The sequence below is a fragment of the Leuciscus leuciscus genome, assembly GCF_965113295.1.
Source record: "Leuciscus leuciscus genome assembly, chromosome: 18".
NCBI classification, from domain to species: Eukaryota; Metazoa; Chordata; class Actinopteri; order Cypriniformes; family Leuciscidae; genus Leuciscus; species Leuciscus leuciscus.
This window is the reverse complement of record NC_138742.1, coordinates 11,677,662-11,697,860: the sequence shown is the minus strand read 5'-3', so window position 1 is coordinate 11,697,860 and position 20,199 is coordinate 11,677,662. Positions and strand designations below refer to the sequence as shown.

At 37.5% G+C, this 20,199-nt stretch overlaps 1 protein-coding gene across 1 annotated transcript; it reads right to left on the bottom strand.

Annotated features, from left to right (window-relative positions):
* Window positions 1-3,805: 3,805 nt before the first annotated feature.
* tamalin (trafficking regulator and scaffold protein tamalin) lies at window positions 3,806-20,189 on the bottom strand. Its single transcript, XM_082146382.1, has 8 exons — window positions 19,817-20,189; window positions 16,153-16,205; window positions 15,365-15,419; window positions 11,600-11,702; window positions 9,559-9,652; window positions 8,872-8,938; window positions 7,161-7,227; window positions 3,806-5,073 (listed from the first exon to the last, which is right to left on the bottom strand). Exons 1-8 carry the CDS (start codon window positions 20,024-20,026, stop codon window positions 4,562-4,564), a joined length of 1,161 nt encoding a protein of 386 aa, XP_082002508.1. The 5' UTR covers window positions 20,027-20,189; the 3' UTR covers window positions 3,806-4,561.
* Between the last annotated feature and the right edge of the window lie 10 nt (window positions 20,190-20,199).

Genomic DNA, 20,199 nt, shown 5'->3' with positions numbered 1-20,199 from the left:
ACAACATCAGCATTGCGTGACTACATTTAATGCCCTTCCGATATCTATCCTTGTTTTCGCATGTCTGTTTTTTTCTCCGAAGTCCGAAGTCTTTCACGTTTTACAGCGGGTGAATCTCCTGGTGATTGTCGTTTGAACCTTTCTGGATCCGCCATCGAATTGATACGTTTAATTATATCAAGTGCTGCGAGAATAGGCTATAAATCTCCACCTCCAACATCCTCACACACAATATAGCCTACTAGCCGAGACTTCTTCTTTATGTTTGCAGATGTGACGTAATGACCCAAAGACATGCTCGAATTTCCCGCGGAAATCCACCAGTACCACTGGAATTAAAAACATCATTACAAGCTTACCATTTTGAATCGAGCTAGGGCAAGCATATAGTGTTGATTGTTGAACACGTACTTGCTAAAAAAATTATTTTGGATAATTTTTAACCCAAAAAAGCTACAGACTGCAGCTTTAACTTAATTAAATTAGATTACATTCCATGATTTAAATGCAATAGAAGGATGAGCATAGGTTTACTGAAATAAACTGGGAAAAAACACCAATGACATTGTTGGTAATTACTGAGGTAAAAAAAAGTTTCAAGTGATGTAGCCTACTTAATTCTGACTAAATATGTCTTGTTTTAATCTAGGGAACTTTTCAGGTGGAAAAGAGGTTTTACTTTGATTTCAATCTCGAAACATTATGTAAGTAATATCCTGTGAATCCCCTTCAAATGGGACAACTTGTAAAAACTTTTCTTTCTCTGGAAAGAGAAACAGTCTCTTTTTCAGCAGAGAGCTTTGCATTGTGATGCATTTCCTTCGCAATCTCTCTGCCACATCCTGTCTGCACATGTGACTTGAGTATCTGTACTCTCTCATGTTCATGTGAGCTCGCCAAGATGCCACGTTCATCAATCCATTCAACTTCCTTAGCAACATGCAACAAGACACACTAGTGGGCTGCTACACTATTCTTTTGCACTTTTTGTCAGCAGAAAGATTTAATGATTGTTACTGTTTCTCAATTAATGTTTAATATTATTTGTAATATCGACATTCTATAATTGCGATAATCTTTTTTTGCAAAAATGGAAAATAGATTATATTTATTTTTGACACAGGGTCAAATCAATTTTGAAATATTTTGAAGTAATACTATTGACTAAAGTGGTGCAAATGGATGGGGATTAGAAAATCCTCTCTGCTCTTATACTTATGTAATCATATATTTACTATACATGCAGATACTGGCCGTTTGGAGGGATGTTGTTGCACAAATCTGTAGCCTACACCCTTGAGACACTAGAAGCTCTAAAAGAGACCGTCTGGGTTTCAACCAGACACCCTCATCTCATTTACTTCCTGTCACAACTGGCATTAATATCACATCACACTGATCAAGGGTCCATTTCGCCCATAAAGAATTAAGCTCTCATAATATCAGTGTGAAAAAAGCTGATGCATACAGTGAAGATATGAGCTGTTTAATTCAAACTCACAAACGTTGCTAAGACAACAAAATAGTAATGAAAAAACATGGCTGCATACATAGTGATGTTGGCAGACAGACTTCCATTTCTTATTTTTAATAGCAGTTTTATGCTTTAAAAATCAGGGCCAATAGTTGTATTTAATTTCACCAGGATAATTCAATGCATAAGAAGCTCAATGCATTCTGGCCTATTTCTCAAGTTATTGTATAACACGCTCTAATTAAAAACATGCACATAGACCACAGACACAGACTGTTTTGTGTGAATGTTGGAAACAGTATTAAGGATGCAGTCATGCAAGTCAGTTCAGAAAACTGGAGTATCGTCACTGGCAAAGTCTCTCGAGTTTTGCAAGTCAGTTCAGTTGTACCGTCTGGGGAGAAAAGACGTTGTGCCATAAACTGAACTGACTTTCTCCAAAACGTTCTCCCATTAACTCAGATATATGTTGTTGGTGCTGAACATGTAACTTAATTGCCTCAGGACTTTTGGTACTGTTTACTGACTTTCCATTGTTAACAACCACACACTCTATAGACTTTATGAAGACTATTGGCCTCATTCATTAATGACTGCAAAAAATGTGCGTATTTATGAGCACAGACTTACGTTTCCGTGCAAAACTTCCACCGGAATCACAACAGTGGCCTACGCCAGCATATACATATTTCCTACACTCGTTTAATGTTGAACTCAAAATGGGGCGCGTGCCTGCAGTTAGTAATTTGCATAAAACAAGTCCAAACATATAAGGGCCTTCCGCACAAATTAATCGGTCTGAATCTTGCTTGTTTTCGCGGACATGTAGATTGAGTTTATTCTGATTATTTATTTAATTCAGATTAATTTTGCGAATTTGAATGATAAAAAAAATATGATTTTCCTTAGTATTATGAAAATAACAATCACAATAGAGCGAATTTGAATAATACAAATGTTTTTCTACACACATTTTACGCACAAAAACGTGCAGAACAATGTTACAAGGGTGTGGGTGGGTGGTTGGTTGAGCATTGCTATGTGGTTGCTAAAGCATTCTAAAAGGTTTTTAGCACGTCCTTAACGTTTGTTTGGTGGTTGAGGATGTGGTTGCTTGGTGGCCCATGTAAAAGTCCACTGTCAAGTCTCTCTGACATTGATATTCTGGCCAGTATATATGTGCCCCAGGTCGCTTCTTTAATGCATACTGTATGAGGTTTTTTAATAAATTTGAAGTATCAGTCCAAACAAGTTACACATCAATGTTTACATTTTTTGATAGTGGTTTAGAACAAACCCAAGTAAAAGTAATAATAATACTGATGCTTACTTTAGGATAACATCACTGAAATATAAATACACGTATAAACAAACTCCAGTGTCCCGTCTCTACCAAGCTCCCATCTCTCTTGCTGTGCTAATTACATGCAACCCACTGTCAGCCCATTGTTTTGCCCAACCATTAAATGGCCCATTCATGGCTTTGCTTGAGGTCCCCTTGTCTTCAAACTAATTATGCTTTCACTTACTTTTTTTTCTTTTTTTACAATCCTCATGACTTGAAATGACTTCAGCCTTCAAAATCTGCTCAAAAACCCAATTATGTCTTAAGCTGACAAGTTACCCACACACCCGTCTCTGTAACTGAAGACGAAACAATAGCTAATCAAGACACAGGGAGTTACGCAGTACTGACACCAGCGACCATCCAAAGAGGCTCTGACGTAACGGGCACCGGCTGTAAAGGCAGACAAAAGGGAAACAACGTAAAGAGAGCCATAGAAAAGGGGGGGATTTTGTGACCTGGAGGGTCAGGCGCTACATTGGGATGATGATGCGGTTTGTGTCTTGTCAAAGCACCATGGGGGAACGTGTTTGTGTGTGCAGGCAGAGGGCAAGGGTTCAGCTCTGACCTAAAGGAAGAGAATCAAGGCTTCTGGTCTGGAATCCTGGGGTCACTCTTTAGATGCACATTCCAATGCATATTCCTAACAGCGACCCTACAATGAATTTGTTTGACATCACTGAAGGTCTCACAGAGTCAAGCATTAGAGAAATGTAACCAGCCCCTTCATACTACAAAACACACAGTCTCTGCCCCAGAGGAAGCTGTTGTTTTTGAGGTTAGGAAAGCACATTAGGCTGTAGTCTTTTGTATGAGCTGCCGGTATCGTAAGTGCAAAGAAAAATATTTTAGGAAGAAATCAAAGACGTCCAACACAATAAGAACACTTGTGCTCAAATGGCAGGGAATTTGTCAAGTGGACTTCTGGGAAAAATAATCTGAGAAATGTCAATATGAATTCAACATACAAAAGCATACAAGAGAAATTTTAAGGGAAAAATCCTTTTATTTTTCAAAAATAGAAAAGTTATTTACACATACTTGCCAACAGGCACTTAAATATCCTTCAAGGCCAAAGTATTTGCAAATATAAATGATCAAATAAGAAAAATTCTTCATTGTACAAAATGTTCATCTTCAAACAACAAAAAACTTCAAAAAACTTCAAAAAACAAAACAAAACTTAAATAAATAACTTAAACATTAACAAAATATGTACAAACATTTACTTCTTGATTTAGATGAAAAATGTGCACAAGTAAATAAAGTTAAACAATGTTAATAAAGTTTGAGGAGTTGACAAAGTAATTAAGACAAATTGGTTGTTTTACTTTAGTCAACATTTTCACCATATTTTTGTCTTGTTAACTGTTATACTGTCTACTGGTTATAGAATTTTAAACAATATTCCAGCAACAAATAGAAACGCACCCACATCTAGACAAACATTTAAGTTGCCCAACCAATCTTGTGTGGATGTTTTGTATTCAGATTTTAAAAGCAAATGCTTTGAAACTTTTGGCACACTCAAACTAAATTACTTCTAATCTGTCCAAACAGTGGAAGTGAACGAGGCTCTCGATTTTTGAAAACACTTTTTTTTTCTTTTTTTTTTTAAATCACAAGATTCTTTGGTTTGTCTTGGCCTCCAATTTTGGTCTTCAGTTTGTTTTTTTGGATGCATTTCACATTTTAAACATTTAGTCTTTGGCTAAGTGAGTCTTTTAGTCTGTTTTAGTTTCTCACAGTTTGCTTTCCTCCTCTTCCAGGGGTCGGTTTAGTCCGGGAATGTACTTCAACAGCCTCCGCCTGAAGCTCTTCTGTTTGGGTTTGCGCTGCAGTGTGCTGAAGCCTCCGCACTGCTGTTTTTCTCCATTAGGCACCGAGGACGATGCCGGGCCCCTCATGTAGCTGCGTGTGCTGGCGCTGCGGGTCAGGGTCATCTTGGCAGTAGCGAAGAGCTCGCTGGCGGGTCTGGTAATCCGTGGACGGCCGCTTTGAGTCTTCTCTTGGTTTGTGTCGAGCTCGTCGTTGCTGGTGTTGTTGCCACGTTCCCCCTGGTAGATGCAGGTTTGGTAGAGTGGATCGTCCTCGGCCGTGGCGGCACTGAGGTGGCTCACGCTGCTGCTCGTGCTACCCGTGCCACAGGTGCCAAGTAACGCGCGCATGGCCGCGGGACTCGGAGCTCCCAGACTACCGTACACGCCGGCTGACTCCAGAGACTCGTACACAGCCACGTCACTCATTACGATGCCTGCGAGAGTGAAAACAGATAGCTAAATTAACCTCTGGAAATGTTTTAAAGCAAGACACCAAAGTTGAACAGAAATGTAACTAATAGATATCACCATACTTCCCCAGTTGACTGATTATAAGAAGAATTGCAAAAAAAAAAATTGTATTACCAGTTTTCTGAAATGTCATGTTTAAATATGCAAATAAGACATTATCTAGTTTATGTACAAATTTGCATAGAAATCTGAACATTGGATAAAACCAGGTTAAAAATTGTTTTTATTTTGTTGACAGAAGGGCTTTTCACACTGGCTACGTATAAATAATCCGATAGTAATCGGACTGAAAAGCCTTCATGTAAACACTTTAATCGATCCGATTGAGCTTGATCCGAAAGGAATTTCGATCGGATTGAAAGGGGTGGTTTATTCTTTTTCTATTCCGATCGAGAGGACATGTAAACACTTGATCGGATTGAAAACCGAAACTGAAAGGACTGCACAAGTGCGCATGTGCAAAGACGTTGAAATAGCGTATTTACGTATGACGCGCAGAACGAGCTGTTCCTGTTGAATAAAGTGTCATATAAATGAGTGTCCCATCATTCTAAAATTCTCCTTTCACTCCTCAGCGTCTGTGAAGTGGAGCAGGACAATGTCCCACCAGTCCTCGTTTCGGATTCTCACCCACAGACGACTGGTTTTGTGCATTTTTACTGCGTGATAAATATAAGCAACACGGCACATATGCTCATTTACTCCAAATTATGACCAGAAATGGATAAATATTAAGTCTGCTGTTTAAAACAAATAAAGAACCAATGTAGGAGAATAGTTAGTATGCACAAACAGCAGGAAACTCTGTATATTCGTGCATGTCAAAAAATCTATTCCAATATGGAGCTTGAGACATATAAACGCACACATCAACCTGATCACATGTTTCGCTTTCATGTAAACACTACATTCAGATTCATCAATCGAAATGAATTCAGTCCGATTGAAACAAAAGTTGTGAATGTTAACATAGCCACAGAGTAACCATAGCAAAAATTTCAAATAGTGACTGAAAACACAATTGGAGTGAAGAAGAGACCGTTTCATTCTCATAGTCCGAAAAGTCCATTCAGATAAAAAAACTTGATTCGGCAATATATAATATGAGGATGCGCAACGCTAGAGCCGTTATGTAAACATATTGTGTGTTAGTCTAATCAGAGTCACTGACACCACAAATATAGACGTTAACACAGGGACTAGGAATGTACAGTGTGAAACGGCAGCGAAAGAATACCAATGATTAATTGTTAACCCCAGGTCATCTATAAGCAATGTGAAACGTGAAGCAAGGATTCCGTTTACCCGGGGTTTACGATGACCCAGGGTTAATTATAAGTGTGAAAAGCCCTATAGAGTCAAAGGGATTTTTGAGATCTCTTTATCATTCCATAAATCAGAACATACTGTAAAAATAAATAAAAATTACCATGTTTTTAGGAATGAAAATCAAGGAAATTATATGTAAACAAACCTCTCTGTAAAGATAAGAACCTTTACATGCATAGATAGAAATGAAACAGTTAAACGTTGTGTATGTTAAGAGCTACTGAAATGGCAATTTCTGGCTTTGTGCACAAATAGATGAATTGCGATAAAATAAGTGTATTTTGCATGTTTTCTTTCCACTCGTCTGAAAAAAAAAAACAACAAGTTATGAAAAAAAACCCCGGTTTTGCATGTAGTGTCTTGCAATCAAGGAACATTACTCTCTGCTTTAAGATTTTTTAAATAATAAGTCTTTAAGAGATTCTGCAGACTAGTATTGTATTATGTTGGTATACTAAGGCATTTAGTTCGAACTTTAGTCATACTGGAAAAATACTAGCATACCGGTTTGCTTCTAAATATGTCTCTTAATCTATCACACTCTTTAAGTGTCTAATGCAACCTTGTGCGTACAGGAAGTGTTGTGGCACATAAATACATGCAGAAGTGCTCAGATGTCATATGTCCAACCTTTACACGCTATTAAAACAACCTTATTAGCAACTGGTGGCTTATTCAAAGGCCTGGGTTAGCAAGATTGCTATCATGTGCTAAAACTCACCATGCACAAGCCGCTGTTCTTGCACCATTAGAGATCTGTATTCATCCCATTTCTCATGCAGGGTTTGCTGGAGAGACAAAAGACACAGTAAGAGTCATTCCACGTGTCATTTGGCTGGTCTGTTCATTTACTTTTTTCCCATCATCATCATGAGAACAGGGAAGTGTGTGGTCGGCGAGGTCAGACTTAGCTCTCAGTTCTCCATTGCTACTTCTCGAATCAACAAGCCATCAAATCTGCTTGAGTTGTTTGTTGTCTGGGTCAATTTTTTAAATCATAATTCTTTTCGTAAAGTTAATTTGTTGAAGTAATGAATGAAAAGATGGTCTGTCATGATTTTTTTTTAACTTTTTGTAACTATTGTGGTTTCGATTGGTTTTATCTGTTATTCTACAGAATAAAAAACAAAAAAAACTCAATGGAAGGCATTTCACAGGAATGCACCGATATTCAAAGTCAAGAGCAGATAATTATTTTCATGTTATGGGAGATAACTGTTAAACGGCCGATAATAATTCTATACTATTTTGTTTAAATAAATATTTTTTTTTACTAAAATCAATTGTTTTAAATGCTACATGACACGTACATTACAGCAGCACAACATTATAATGTACGGTGTGAAAATTAATATAAATTTTAGGGTTCGCAAAAGATTACAGTGTTTAAACTAGTGTTTTTAAATATGAACTTTTAAGTGTTATTTATATACTATTATAGTTTTGAATTGGCTTTCACTTTTTCAGTTTTCATTTTAATTTTAGTTTAATTTAAAGTTATTTTATGTGACTGTGCAATATTTATGGTTTTTAAAAAAAAAATTTTTTAATTTTATTCACAGTTTTAGTAATTTGAATACTTTTTACTTTTTAATCATCCCAGTTAACAATAACTCTGAAGCAAACAAAAGCAAACACTGAAGCGTGAGCATAACATGATGGCACATGTACTCTAAATGTAAAACAAAGTAAATAAGCATTCAAAATTAAACATTTAATAAAAAACGGGGGAAAAAAAAACTAATTATGTCTGATTACCAATATGGCCAATATTATTTTCCCATAAGCCATTTGATTAATTGGTAGATATTAGACATTTCAGTTTACTACTCCACTGGTTGACTTTAAATTAATTTTTTATTTATTTTTTGCATTTAAATAAATTATTTTCTTTCAACCATGACAAAGGTGTGTGTGCCAAAACATGTTGGTTTAAAGTTCTCCAATCAACAATTGCAAAACTCTACCCGTCTAGTTACATCATCAGCTCAGTTAATATTATAATATTTATAAAAGAGAGCTTGTGCATGTCTCATATACAACTGTGAATTCAAAAGAGCTGTGTAGCAAATGACATGAGCACATATATAACCATGTTCACCATCACCGTGATTCAGCTACTCTCAAAAATTGCAGAAGCGAGTGTCAAAATTAAACCGTATTCTTTTTGTAGTTAAACTTTATAGCCAAGGCATCTTCTTACACATATGAGAACGTCCTGAGGAATGTAAAAATGTGCCGTGCTTCTTTTCAGCTGTACTCCGGTATGTGCGGATTAAGGCTGGACTGTCATTGGAACAGGTGGGGTGTGAGAGGAAACAGGTGTGGGCAGCACTAGTGTTTGGTGCCAGGCCGGGGCAGCTGTGTTAAAGCTGGGCTTTCATTACAACACTTGTAAATGACACGCTGCTTGATACATGCATGTGACTTACCTTTAGATACTGCAGTCGGGCTTCCAATTCTGCTTTTCTAATAGAGTTGCTGTAGACCGTTTCTAGCCTAGAACAGGAACAAAATAAAACAGTGTTGCTTGACAAAGTCACTTCCTATTACTGTGCAGTATTACATGTCTTCAAACCTTCAATCTAATAAACGCACCAATTAAAGTCAAATAGCTCTTTAAAACAGACTTCAGACCACAACGTGTCTGAATATGAGCTTAGTGGTAATTTAAAACTCCCCTTCCCCCAAATGTATATGATTTCAAGACCGGCATTGGTGATATGGATATGAAGCAGGAACCCTCTTTTTACTGGGCTGCTGTAAACTCAAATTTACAGCATAACCCCATGTTTAAAAGTGGAAATAATTGAGTTAAAAGCCGTGGAGAGGGAAGGCATGAACTGCTGTGCATTCATGTGGTTCGCATCTACACTTTATAAATGGAGGTTCATTTTCACTGGCCTTTCATCTTTTATTAAACAGAGAATAAACGGGGGGAAGGAAAGTGTGGTTCCAATCAAGTAATAGCAGATCTATTTCTTCAAGCTAATCAGAAAAGACCACAGGTACACATGAAACAATTAAGTTTCAATTTAAACTTTTAAAACCATTTTAATTTGGGGAAAATGTGACTATTTTGCTTTTCAGACATGGAAGAACTCTGAACATCTACATACCTAATGTCGTTGCCTGATGATTTAATGAGCTGGACGATTTCTTTATGGCGAAAGCCTTCCACAGAAGTGTCGTTCACGCTGGCAATCGTGTCTCCTACAAAGCCCAGAGAAGAGTGTTCAAACTGAGAACTGATTTGATTGGAAACTGTATACTAACATTTTGTGTGCTGTGCTGCCTCAGAGTGATAGTTCAACCAAAAATATAAATTCTGTCATGATTATTTACTCACCCTCATCTATTTTGAAACCTGTATTGACTGACTTTCTTCTAAGGAGCACAAAAGAAGACACTTATTGCAGAATGTCCAATTTCAACACAATAAAGGTGAATGGTGACCACAAGTGCTACGCAAGAGTTCAGAGGAAACATTTTCAGTGAACACATTCAGTTTTAGTCTGTTACTCACAGAAAGTTATTGTAGAGCTTCTGAACTTTTAAAAAAGTGCACAAGTTGAATGGACTACTGTTATAGTGCTTTATTTGAACCTTTTTAAAACTTGACGTCACATTCACTTTCATTGTACAGAAAAAAGCAGCGTAACCATTCTGCTAAACACCTCCTTTTGTGTTCCACTGGAATAAATTACCATCTTGTTTTTTTTGCTTCTTGCATGACAAATAGACTTCACACATCAATATGTAATGAAACAATTTCTTTTGTCCTAGGAGAGTTTTGGGTTTTCTTGTCTTAGAATGATGAGGTCATGTGCTTTTGAGACAGGCCAAAGGTGACAATAGCACAAAGCATGCAGGGAATGCAGGAAGCGAAACCAACACACACGCACAGCAACTCTGAGGAGGAGTTCCTGTTTACTACTGATCTGACATCAGTTTATCTATGAATCATAATTGTCATATTTTGGACTGGGAGACGATCAACTGATCCTAGGACAGAGCAAATGGATATTTTGGACGCAGAAGTGAATTTTTCTCGTAGGGATTATAGAAAAGAATGCAGATTCTGACTGTATTAAATTTCAAGAGGTAAAGCCAAAAGCCTGAATGTGACATTATAGGACAAAGACAAAGATGTATTTTTAGAAAACCATCTTGTTTTACTTGTCAACATTTTCTAAATATAGTTGCTTACAAGTTTCTATAAGGATTAAACTACCACAAAGATTCAAGTTTACATGCATGACGATCCGCTGTTGTAGCGTTTGAGATGCGATTAATTTAACATTGAGCAAAATTAGTTTCTTTAAGTAATGTTAACCGCAGATCTACAAAGCAAGGATCACATTAAAGTGATCAAAAGTGACAATAACGACATACATAATGTTTAAAAAAAAAAACTTGCTTTAAATTGTAATATTTCACAACATTACAGATTTTACTGTATTTTTGACCAAAGGCAGCCTTGGAGAGCATAAAACTTTTTGAATTTTTTTTTTTAAAATCTTACTGACCCCAAACATTTTAACGCAGTGTATGTATGCATGTATGTATAAAAAAATGGAGCTGTTGAATTTTCATTTTGGAATATATATATGAAAAATTCAACAGCTCCATTTAATTTATGTCAGGATGAAAGATTTATGCCAAGTACAATAAGAGCTCAAACAAAAGGGGAATAACAGAAATGTTCAAGAAAAAAACCTAGCAGATTCAAATAGAGCTTGCATATAAACATGCAGCCCACGAAAAAAAAACCCAGAGTGACTCGACTGTATTCTGTTTTACAGTTTGAAAGAGTAAAAATCCATCACCTGTCTACGTGGGTGCTGACCTGTGATATTTGCTCTTGCTTAAACAGTAGGGCTGTCACTCAACTGTTCTGCTGTTGACAGATTGACGAGATCTAAGAGTCAGAAAGCAAGCCTTCTGAAATATTACTCCCGTTCACACAGACTCATTTTTACTACAAAACAGGACGTTCAAGAGGTGGATGAAGGAAAGTGATCCTTGTTTTTGCTTTGAAATGTACTCCCTTTGACCCCGAGGACTACTCTGAATATTCTAGCCTCGGTGTCAAATGCTGGTTTAGAGCGGGACTGAATGAGCAAACATTAAGGGTGGTGTTAATGTGAGCACACTTACCGACTTTAAGGCCTGCAAGTTGGGCAGGACTGTCTTCGTGAACTTTGCAAACAAAGGTGCACATCTCCACCGAGTTCTCACTCTGGTGATGCAGTCCGTATGTCTGCAGGGACACACAAAAAAGGGTGGTAAGCAATGCGGCCTCTTATACAGAGAGTGATGTTATTTATAGATATGCATTCAGATTATACTTAAGTAAACAAAATGAGTCATAGTCTAGCTAGTAAAGGTGTGCCATTTTCTTCAATACTAGGACTTATTGTTCGACGTAGCATTGCTAAATCAGGTCTGATAGCATTTCCACAGTGGCTTAACACCATCATGCGCTCAATGACTAGAATGTTGACCTGCACGGTTTCACAAAGACTGACTGACAGACTCAATGGCTTAAAGGAAGCTGAACGTGAGGAACGGCTTCAGGTCGTTTACACACATGCAAACATCCTTGATAAACAAGCCACACCGAAACTAGGCCATTTAAAACACCTGTGTTTTGTTGTCATTTCGATGTTTGATCTGAATGCAGGACAACTCCAAGCCATCTGACTGAGGCTAAAACATTTTTTGGCTAATCAACATTTTATATTTGATGACCATTTCTGAGCGTTAGTAAGAGATACAGGGTGCTTTCTTGGAGTAAAAGTTTTACTCCCATTTTACTCTAATGTGGAGCATTTCAGAGTGAAAATGATATTCAGTCAAAGGAAAGTTTTGCAGAGTAGAGCAAGTTACATTTACTTTTAATAATATAATATAATATAATATAATATAATATAATATAATATAATATAATATAATATAATATAATATAATATAATATAATATAATATAATATATATAAACTGGCCAAGCACAAGCGGTTTGCATAATGGATGGATAATAATATAATATAATAGAGCCGACATAGACAAAGCGGTTTGCAAATTAGATGGATGGATAACATACAAAATATAATAACACAATAAAATATAATATACCCACAACCCTACATAGGACAAGTGGTTTGGATAATAAACAAGTGGTTTGGATGGATAACATTGTTTTAAACTGTAAATTATATTTAAAAAAAATGTTTTAGCAGTAGCAATAAATTGTAGTTTGCATCATTAAGATCTTATACAGTTCATCTATTCTGCAATAAAAACAACTCAAGTCAGCTTCAGTGGACTAGCACCTGGATCTCTGTGTAAACTGTGAAGGATGTTAAGTGGCAATAACATATCATAGTGGTGCGAGATATTTTAGAGAATTACACTACAAATTCCAGTTAAGAATACAATGCAACTCTACACAGCAAGAGTTTAAAACAGAGCAGGAAGAGACTCAGTGAGACGTCGATATGCAAAACATCAGCTTCAGTTTCCACCATAACTGTAATCAGTAGCTCAGTTCAAGACGCACGCGCTGATATACTGATGCCATTTGGAAGGGTAATTTGCATGTTGGTGCCTATATATCAGTGGTATCTTTGGTTTACTGACGTGTAGATTCAAATGAGCGTCTCAATTTGCTGTTCATTTCCTGATGTGAGTGGAGCCATAATGTTTTTTGTAGCGTGCAACATTTACACCAGTCACCAAAGAGACAAGCTGTGGCTTTAAGGCGTTCACATGATGTTCACTTTCACAATGAATGACAATTACTTGAGTGTGTAAAATGCGTAGGAACGCCTGATTTCAACGCCTTTGAGAACGACTGATGTTGGTGCTCATTTCCTCAACTGAAACCCAAAGCTGTTGTTGAGGTTAACAGCTTAGTGAGCGGAGGACACTGTTAAACCTCATTTTGTCAAAAGAAAGGTGAATCTGACTAAACTTTTGATGACTTCATAAAGATTGCCTTGGTTCACCTAAAAACGAACATTCTGTCATCATTTAGTCACCCTCTTGATGTTACAAACCCCTATGACTTTCTTTCTTCAGCAGAGCAAAAAAGATTATGTTTTAAAGAGGGCTCACACTGCTCCTTACCATTACAATGAAAGTGAATGGTGACTGGGGGCTGTTAATGTCCAAAAAGGCACCATAAAAGTGCTCCATACGACTTGTGCGCTATATTTCAAGTCTTCTAAATCCATGCAACAAATTTATGTGAGAAACGTACTGAAATTTCAGCCGATATTCTTGCTTGACAGCCAGTCACCATTCATTTCATTGTATGGAAAAGACCCTTTTCGACATTCTCATTCTGCTATAAATAACTTATTTTATATATTACAGAAGAAAAAGGGTAATACAGGTTTCAAATATCATGATGAGGTGTACATTTTGAAAACATAATTTTTGGGTGAACTGTCCCTTTAAGAAAAGCCACTATGGTGTTAAATACCTGATGCAATATTGTAAGGTCTGAACTCCCAATTATCACTCATTTAGGAGAAAAAAAAAGCAAATGTCTATCTCTGAAAAGTGAATCATTTATAAAGTGTTTTCAAATGTTTGGAATAGCCTGCTTCCTTCCTCTTCCCACACACTCCAAATGCTTACACGAACCTCTGAGACACCAAGCGCCTCAGGAGATGCAAAGTACAGACATATTTACATAGTAGAAACGGCCAACCGTATCCCCACTGTTAAGACACTCAAACAATGTTGTCTACAGGACGCCATCCCAGAAAACAATTCATTTCTTGATATGTCGACATATCATGTGACAGAAACTTGATGTCATATCCTGTACTAGAGGACAAGGCCGGAAAGGAGGGGTCCTCTGTCCTGCATCTGAACTATTATACATACTAAATATAAACTAGCTATCTGACACGTCACAAAAAAATGACCTACTGCTTTGAAGCAGAATAAATAATTACGAATGCTGAGTTCATAAACTGTTCCACATTGAGTATTCAGGGTTTGATAAAGTGAGTGTTATGAGGAATAAATCTATTTAAATAGTTTTTTTTTTCTGTTTTTTTTTTTTTGGTCAAAACTAACTGGATTATATGTGGAGAAACCTTAGCTAATACTTATTTCTGTTGAAATGAGGTGCCATCCACTGAAGTTTAATCACAAGTGAGACCTTGAAGCTGAATATAACAGCAACTTAACAATGAAGAGATCCTTCATCCAAGGTCTTGCTTTTATTAAATCCTGAGCAGCCCACCCACATGTACAAGCTAAGTTTACAAGACCCCGTTTTCAACTAAAAATAGAAAACGCATGCAGGATTTAACTAAAAAAAACGAGAACTTGTGAAAATATCATGACATCATGCGCAGCTACCCAATAATACATCGCTCTTAATCGTTTTCGTGGATCCATGTGAACGGGAATTGTTTTGACAACCTTGTCGTCAAAAAAGCAAAGGAAAAACGGTTACACTATTTTAAGGTGTCATTGTTAAAGTGTAATTATATATTTAAGTACTGAGTAATATGAAAGGTATAGCGGAGGATGTTTTACTTCCTGGTGGGTAACCTAAACTATTGGTCCTCCTAATTGTCAATCATTCTGGTGAATCAATCAAACTTTTCAAAAAGTGGAGAGGGCGGGTCTTATCTAAAATTTGGAAAGATCCTCCGCTATACCTTTAAGCAACTACATTCACTTACTAGGTTAGGGCAGGATTAGGATTCCTATGGTAAGTACATGTAACATTTAACAAGGACAATGTAAAATAATGTGTTACCGTTTTTAGTACATCATTGACATGTAAACGTACCCTAGATCACTTTAGAAAAATTTTACATTATTTTTCACCAGTTCAGATGCTATGAACGAATTCAGATAATATGTCTTGCATACAGAGTGTCTAAATCCCTCTTACCTGGATTTCAAAGCCAAAGGCCTCCTCCTCTTTCTTCTCCAGGATCACCGTTTTCCTGGAAGGAAATTCAGCAAAACAGAGGGGATTCTGTTAATATGAATAGAGGAAAGGGCTGCTATACAGAGATGGTCTGACTGGTTTAGTCTCAATCTATGAGCTTGACTAACTGTCAATGCTTAAAGGAACAAGGATGATGAAAGATTACAGAGGAAATGCATAATCAACCCCATGATTCCGCTATTTTGGAGGATACGTCTTTATGGCGTAATAGTAAACGTGTGAAAAAAAAAAAAGGTTAAAAAAGCACCAAATACTAAGTGTGATATCTGAACAGCTCACTCTCAAACTTTGCTTTCAGTATACTTTCAGTTTCATTCTTATACAGTGCATTCAGTGCAACAAGAAAGCACTCATACATTAATAGGCACTCATGAATTATGTATATGCATTGCATATACTCAACAATAAAGAGACACATACATACATACAGTGAAGAAAGATCATATCTGACCGATCCAACACGCACTCCCTTTTTATTCACAGATTCACTCAGGCCTCATTTCATTCATTCAGTCCTCTGAAAAAGGCCCCTTTATATAAATCTATAATTGCATTTGTTCAAAGGGGGGTATTTTTATTCCATGACACCTAGTAAGGCGTCAATGACTATGGTCTGACGCTTTTCATAACTGTCTAAATAAATCAAGCGTATTTTAAGGAAATAACGATGACGCATGCATACGCCAATCAAATCTGTGTAGGTGGAAGAAAAGCAGGGGCAATCTTACCTTTGTGGTTCTGGAGACTGTGAGAGGGGCTTCCATTTTTGCAGCCCACCGTTCTGTTCAGCAAGACAGATTTATGTGGAGGAAAGATAGAAAGAAAATTAGTGTCTGTGACTTTTGGAAGATCTGCCCTTGTGCACTTGATCGATCCCCCTTGATCAACAGGTCTTTAGGTTGTGCTCAATGTGTTCATTTCACACATATGTTGCTTAACAGCTCGGATGACAATCGCAGACAAATAACCGGAAATGCATGTCTGTCTGACGCCTTCTCTGAACCGTTCCGGTCACGGTTTTCTGATCTTATTTTATCTCCAGACTACAGGTTCACTTACAGTAAATGTCTTGGAAATTATCACAAGGATGATCTACGATGTAGCCAGATTGGTTCTGGCATGTTCTACAACAACTGCCCTGATGTTCCGGCTGATAACTTTGAAAACCCAACACAAAACGCACAACAGATATAAGTATTCATTCATATTACGCCCGCTCTGACAGACGCCCATTCAATCGGGCTCTACCTCAACCCCAACAACTTCAGCTTTCCACAGAGTGCACTTTGTGCAAGAACCCTCCTAAGCTAGTAAAACGTTGCCTTTCTTTATTTTCGTACTCTTTGAGAATTGTCGTAGGGTCCCCTCAATGACTTCATTTATTTCCATGTAACTAAGAGGGTCCCTCGGGGGCAGTTGGACGGAGAAGCAAAGCTCTCCGCCGCACAATACCCTGTTGTGGCCCGGCGTTTACGCAAAATGTAGGAGTCACGATACAGAGAACTGTTCATAAACCTACCCTGCCCTACAATCCAAATCTTGCCGTGTAGTACTCCACTGTGAGCAAGCCTTGTTTAGGACTCATTTCTGCAAATTAAAATACAACATTTAAATGTTGCTGGCTAGTTTGAGTCAAGCAGCTGTTGTTTTTGACTTTAAAATGGCAATTGAAAAATTGCTGTCATACCACACAATTCATCTAAAACACAGCAACATAGTCTTTAATGGATAGTTCACCCAACAATGAAAACTTTCATCATTTACTCACCCTCCTGTCATTCCAAACCTGAATGACAAAGCATTGGGACTCACTGACTTTCAATGCATGGACAAAACCAAACCAGAAACATTTTAAAATATCTTCTTTTATGTTCAACATTTACTTTATTCTGGCAGACGGTATAAAGTACCTTAGGCGGAAAAAAAATTCCAACTGCTAGAAATTGTGTAGGTCTTAATGTAGTAGGTTTTAAAACTGATGTTGTGTTGTGTTTTTTGTATTGTTTGTTGAGCCTTTGTCTATAGACAATGTTCTACCCCTGTGGGGATAGACAATAAAGTTTTTAAATTTGAATTTGAATAAGAAAGAGAGCCATACAGGTTTGAAATAACATGAGGGTGAAAAAATTATGACAGAATTGTCATTTTTGGGTGAACTATCCCTTTAAGAATATCCGAGCCATAACACATGCTAGACTATAGATGTTGTTTTGATTGCCACCAGACATGCAGCTACCCGGAGATATCAAGATCATATCAGAGCTATTTGAATTTCAAAAGCCATTTCATTACACGATCAACAACAAAACCACACTGACCCACGTTTACTCAAGCTTTTTCAATTCTGCAGTAAATTCAGTTCCACACCACAAAGGTCACAGACAATCCGGAGGGGGCTCCTCTGCCCCGGACACTTGGTCAGGTTCCATAAAACGGCCTGGCTGGCCACACAGGAGGTGGACTGTTAAAGAGCAGCCCAAAATTCAGCAGGGACACATATGAGCTGTTTACAGTTACTCAAGAGAGTAAGACCTGTGTGTGGGTGGTCCGAAGGCACCGGGAAACACTTTACACCATGAGTGACCATGAAACACACTTCAGTGTGTCTAAACCCAAGGGCCAAAACCAAGCAGGCTCACATCTGCATGGTCAAAGCCCAGGAGAGCAACTGCTTTTGCCAAAGCCGAGTGTAGAGGTGAGCAGCAGATTAATGTCTCTCTTTGGATTTGGAAGGAAGTGTGGGAGACTTTATACTAGATATATCTATACTTATAGTCCATACCATTACAAATTGGCATAATAACAACAACAATACAGGGAAACATGTTCAGATATGTAAACTAATGTAATTTGCATTATTTATAATAATAATAATAATAATAATACAGGTGAAACATTTTCAGATAAGTGAAAATCAAATGTGCATTATTTATAATTATTAATAAATAATAATCTAAATATTAATACATATAATAATACATTTTAAAATATGCAAATGGATATCGAATTTGAAATAATAACAATTATAATTATTAATAAATGTTTAATATAAAATGATTCACGTGACTATTTTCCTCGTTTGGGTCATTGTTAGCTTAAAATGCTACGCATTTCTCACCTAAGAATGAATGGTTGCTACCTAAACTTAAGTATACAAACCTTTGACCTTGAGCAAATTTTTGCAAACAATGAAAAAAAAAAAAAAGTTAGTTCTTAACCACAGAACACTGGTGTTTCCTGCTGAATGCACAGTGGTGTCAAGGCATTGCAATCTCTACTTCTTATTGCATGATATGAGTGATCGGTGGTATGTACACTAGTGAATCAGAGTCATGCAGAAATGAAAAAGTAGTCACTCCTAAAGATTCGCATGACTGCTCATATGCATACATGCAAACGAGGTTCTTCAGAGGAACCGTCACATGCTGATGGTCACAGATGCATACTGATGGACAGGTGTGAATGAGCGCAGGTCTAGAAATGTTTTACATGCCAAGCAAAGCGTGACAACTGCTTGAACCATTCAGGACAAGACTCAAAAAAGGACTCTACTCCCCTTCAACAGAGGTTGTTAATCCTGAAGCACTTTAGCATTGCACATTTCGAATGTCTCATACCCAGTTCAGAGCATCAAACAATATGCTGATGATATGAATCAGGTGTGTTAATAAGGGACACATCCAAAATGTGCAGATCTAGCCAATGATGATGAGAGGTAGAGCTCAATGTAAGTGATTTTAAACTAATCAGACTTGAGTGGCGCATGGCACACTGCTGCTTCTAATCAAAAAAACTCACAGGACTGTTGTTTCTGAGCTTAATTAAGGCCAGACAACATCATACAATACATTCAAGATGTGCATAGAGGGCAAGATATCAAAGAGGCTAACAAGTGTAATATTACTTCTAAAGTTGTCTCTCTATTAGCTGATATAAGTGTGAATTTAGTATTAACAGTGGAAACTACAGCTCAACCTTGCTGAAGAAAACAAACAAACTGGTGTGCTGGTCTTAACTGGTCTCCCAGCGAGACCAGTTGAACATTAGTTTGGCCAGACCAGCTTAACCCAGCTAAAATCATAACAACATAGTTTACAATGTTTTAGCAGGATTTCCTTAACAAACAGTCTTAGCTTGTCTAACCAGCTGAAAAGTGTCCAGAACTCTTCTAAAACCACCAAAAATACCAGTTTGACCATAGGGAGGCTGACTAAGCACGGAAAATCCATCTAATGCCGGATTAAAACGTTTTTTTTTTCCAGTTGGGAATTAAAAGGTCGGTAAATATCATAAACGGATCACTTTGTGTGTAAACTGCCAATGTACATGAAACACTTGTAAGTACTCAAATACAGCGTTTCGAATCTCGAAACTAAAATGAAACGCTCTAACCTTTTTAAAGTTCCTTGGTAGGGTCCCTCCAGAGTAAGCGAGGGTCTTATAATTATACACCTCAGTGGAGTTTGAGGGTCCACGGTCCACAGTACAGCTGTCCGATTTGGAGGAGGTAAAGTAGATATCTCCACTGTCATGGCACAACGACCCGCTGTCCGGCTCGTTTGAGTTCAGCTTCTTTACGCGTCGGAAAGTCATATTTTTCATAGTCCGCGTGTCACTCAATAAGCAAGAAACAGTGGATGAAAGAAGAGCGAGAGATGGAAAGTACTGAGTGTGGGTGAGGAGACACCCACTCGGTACCAGCCTACACTTTGACTTGTGCAATAATATCCAGCTCTCTAGCTCAGCAACAGCATCTGCGGACAGACTCGTCGAGT

Excerpts from the sequence above, each read along its gene's own strand:
- tamalin (XM_082146382.1), bottom strand. The coding sequence starts at position 20,026 with ATGAAAAATATGACTTTCCGACGCGTAAAGAAGCTGAACTCAAACGAG. Across the intron at positions 15,420-16,152 it reads CAGTCTCCAGAACCACAAAG|GAAAACGGTGATCCTGGAGA; the intron begins GTAAGATTGCCC and ends ATTTCCTTCCAG. Across the intron at positions 11,703-15,364 it reads CCTTTGGCTTTGAAATCCAG|ACATACGGACTGCATCACCA; the intron begins GTAAGAGGGATT and ends GTGTCCCTGCAG.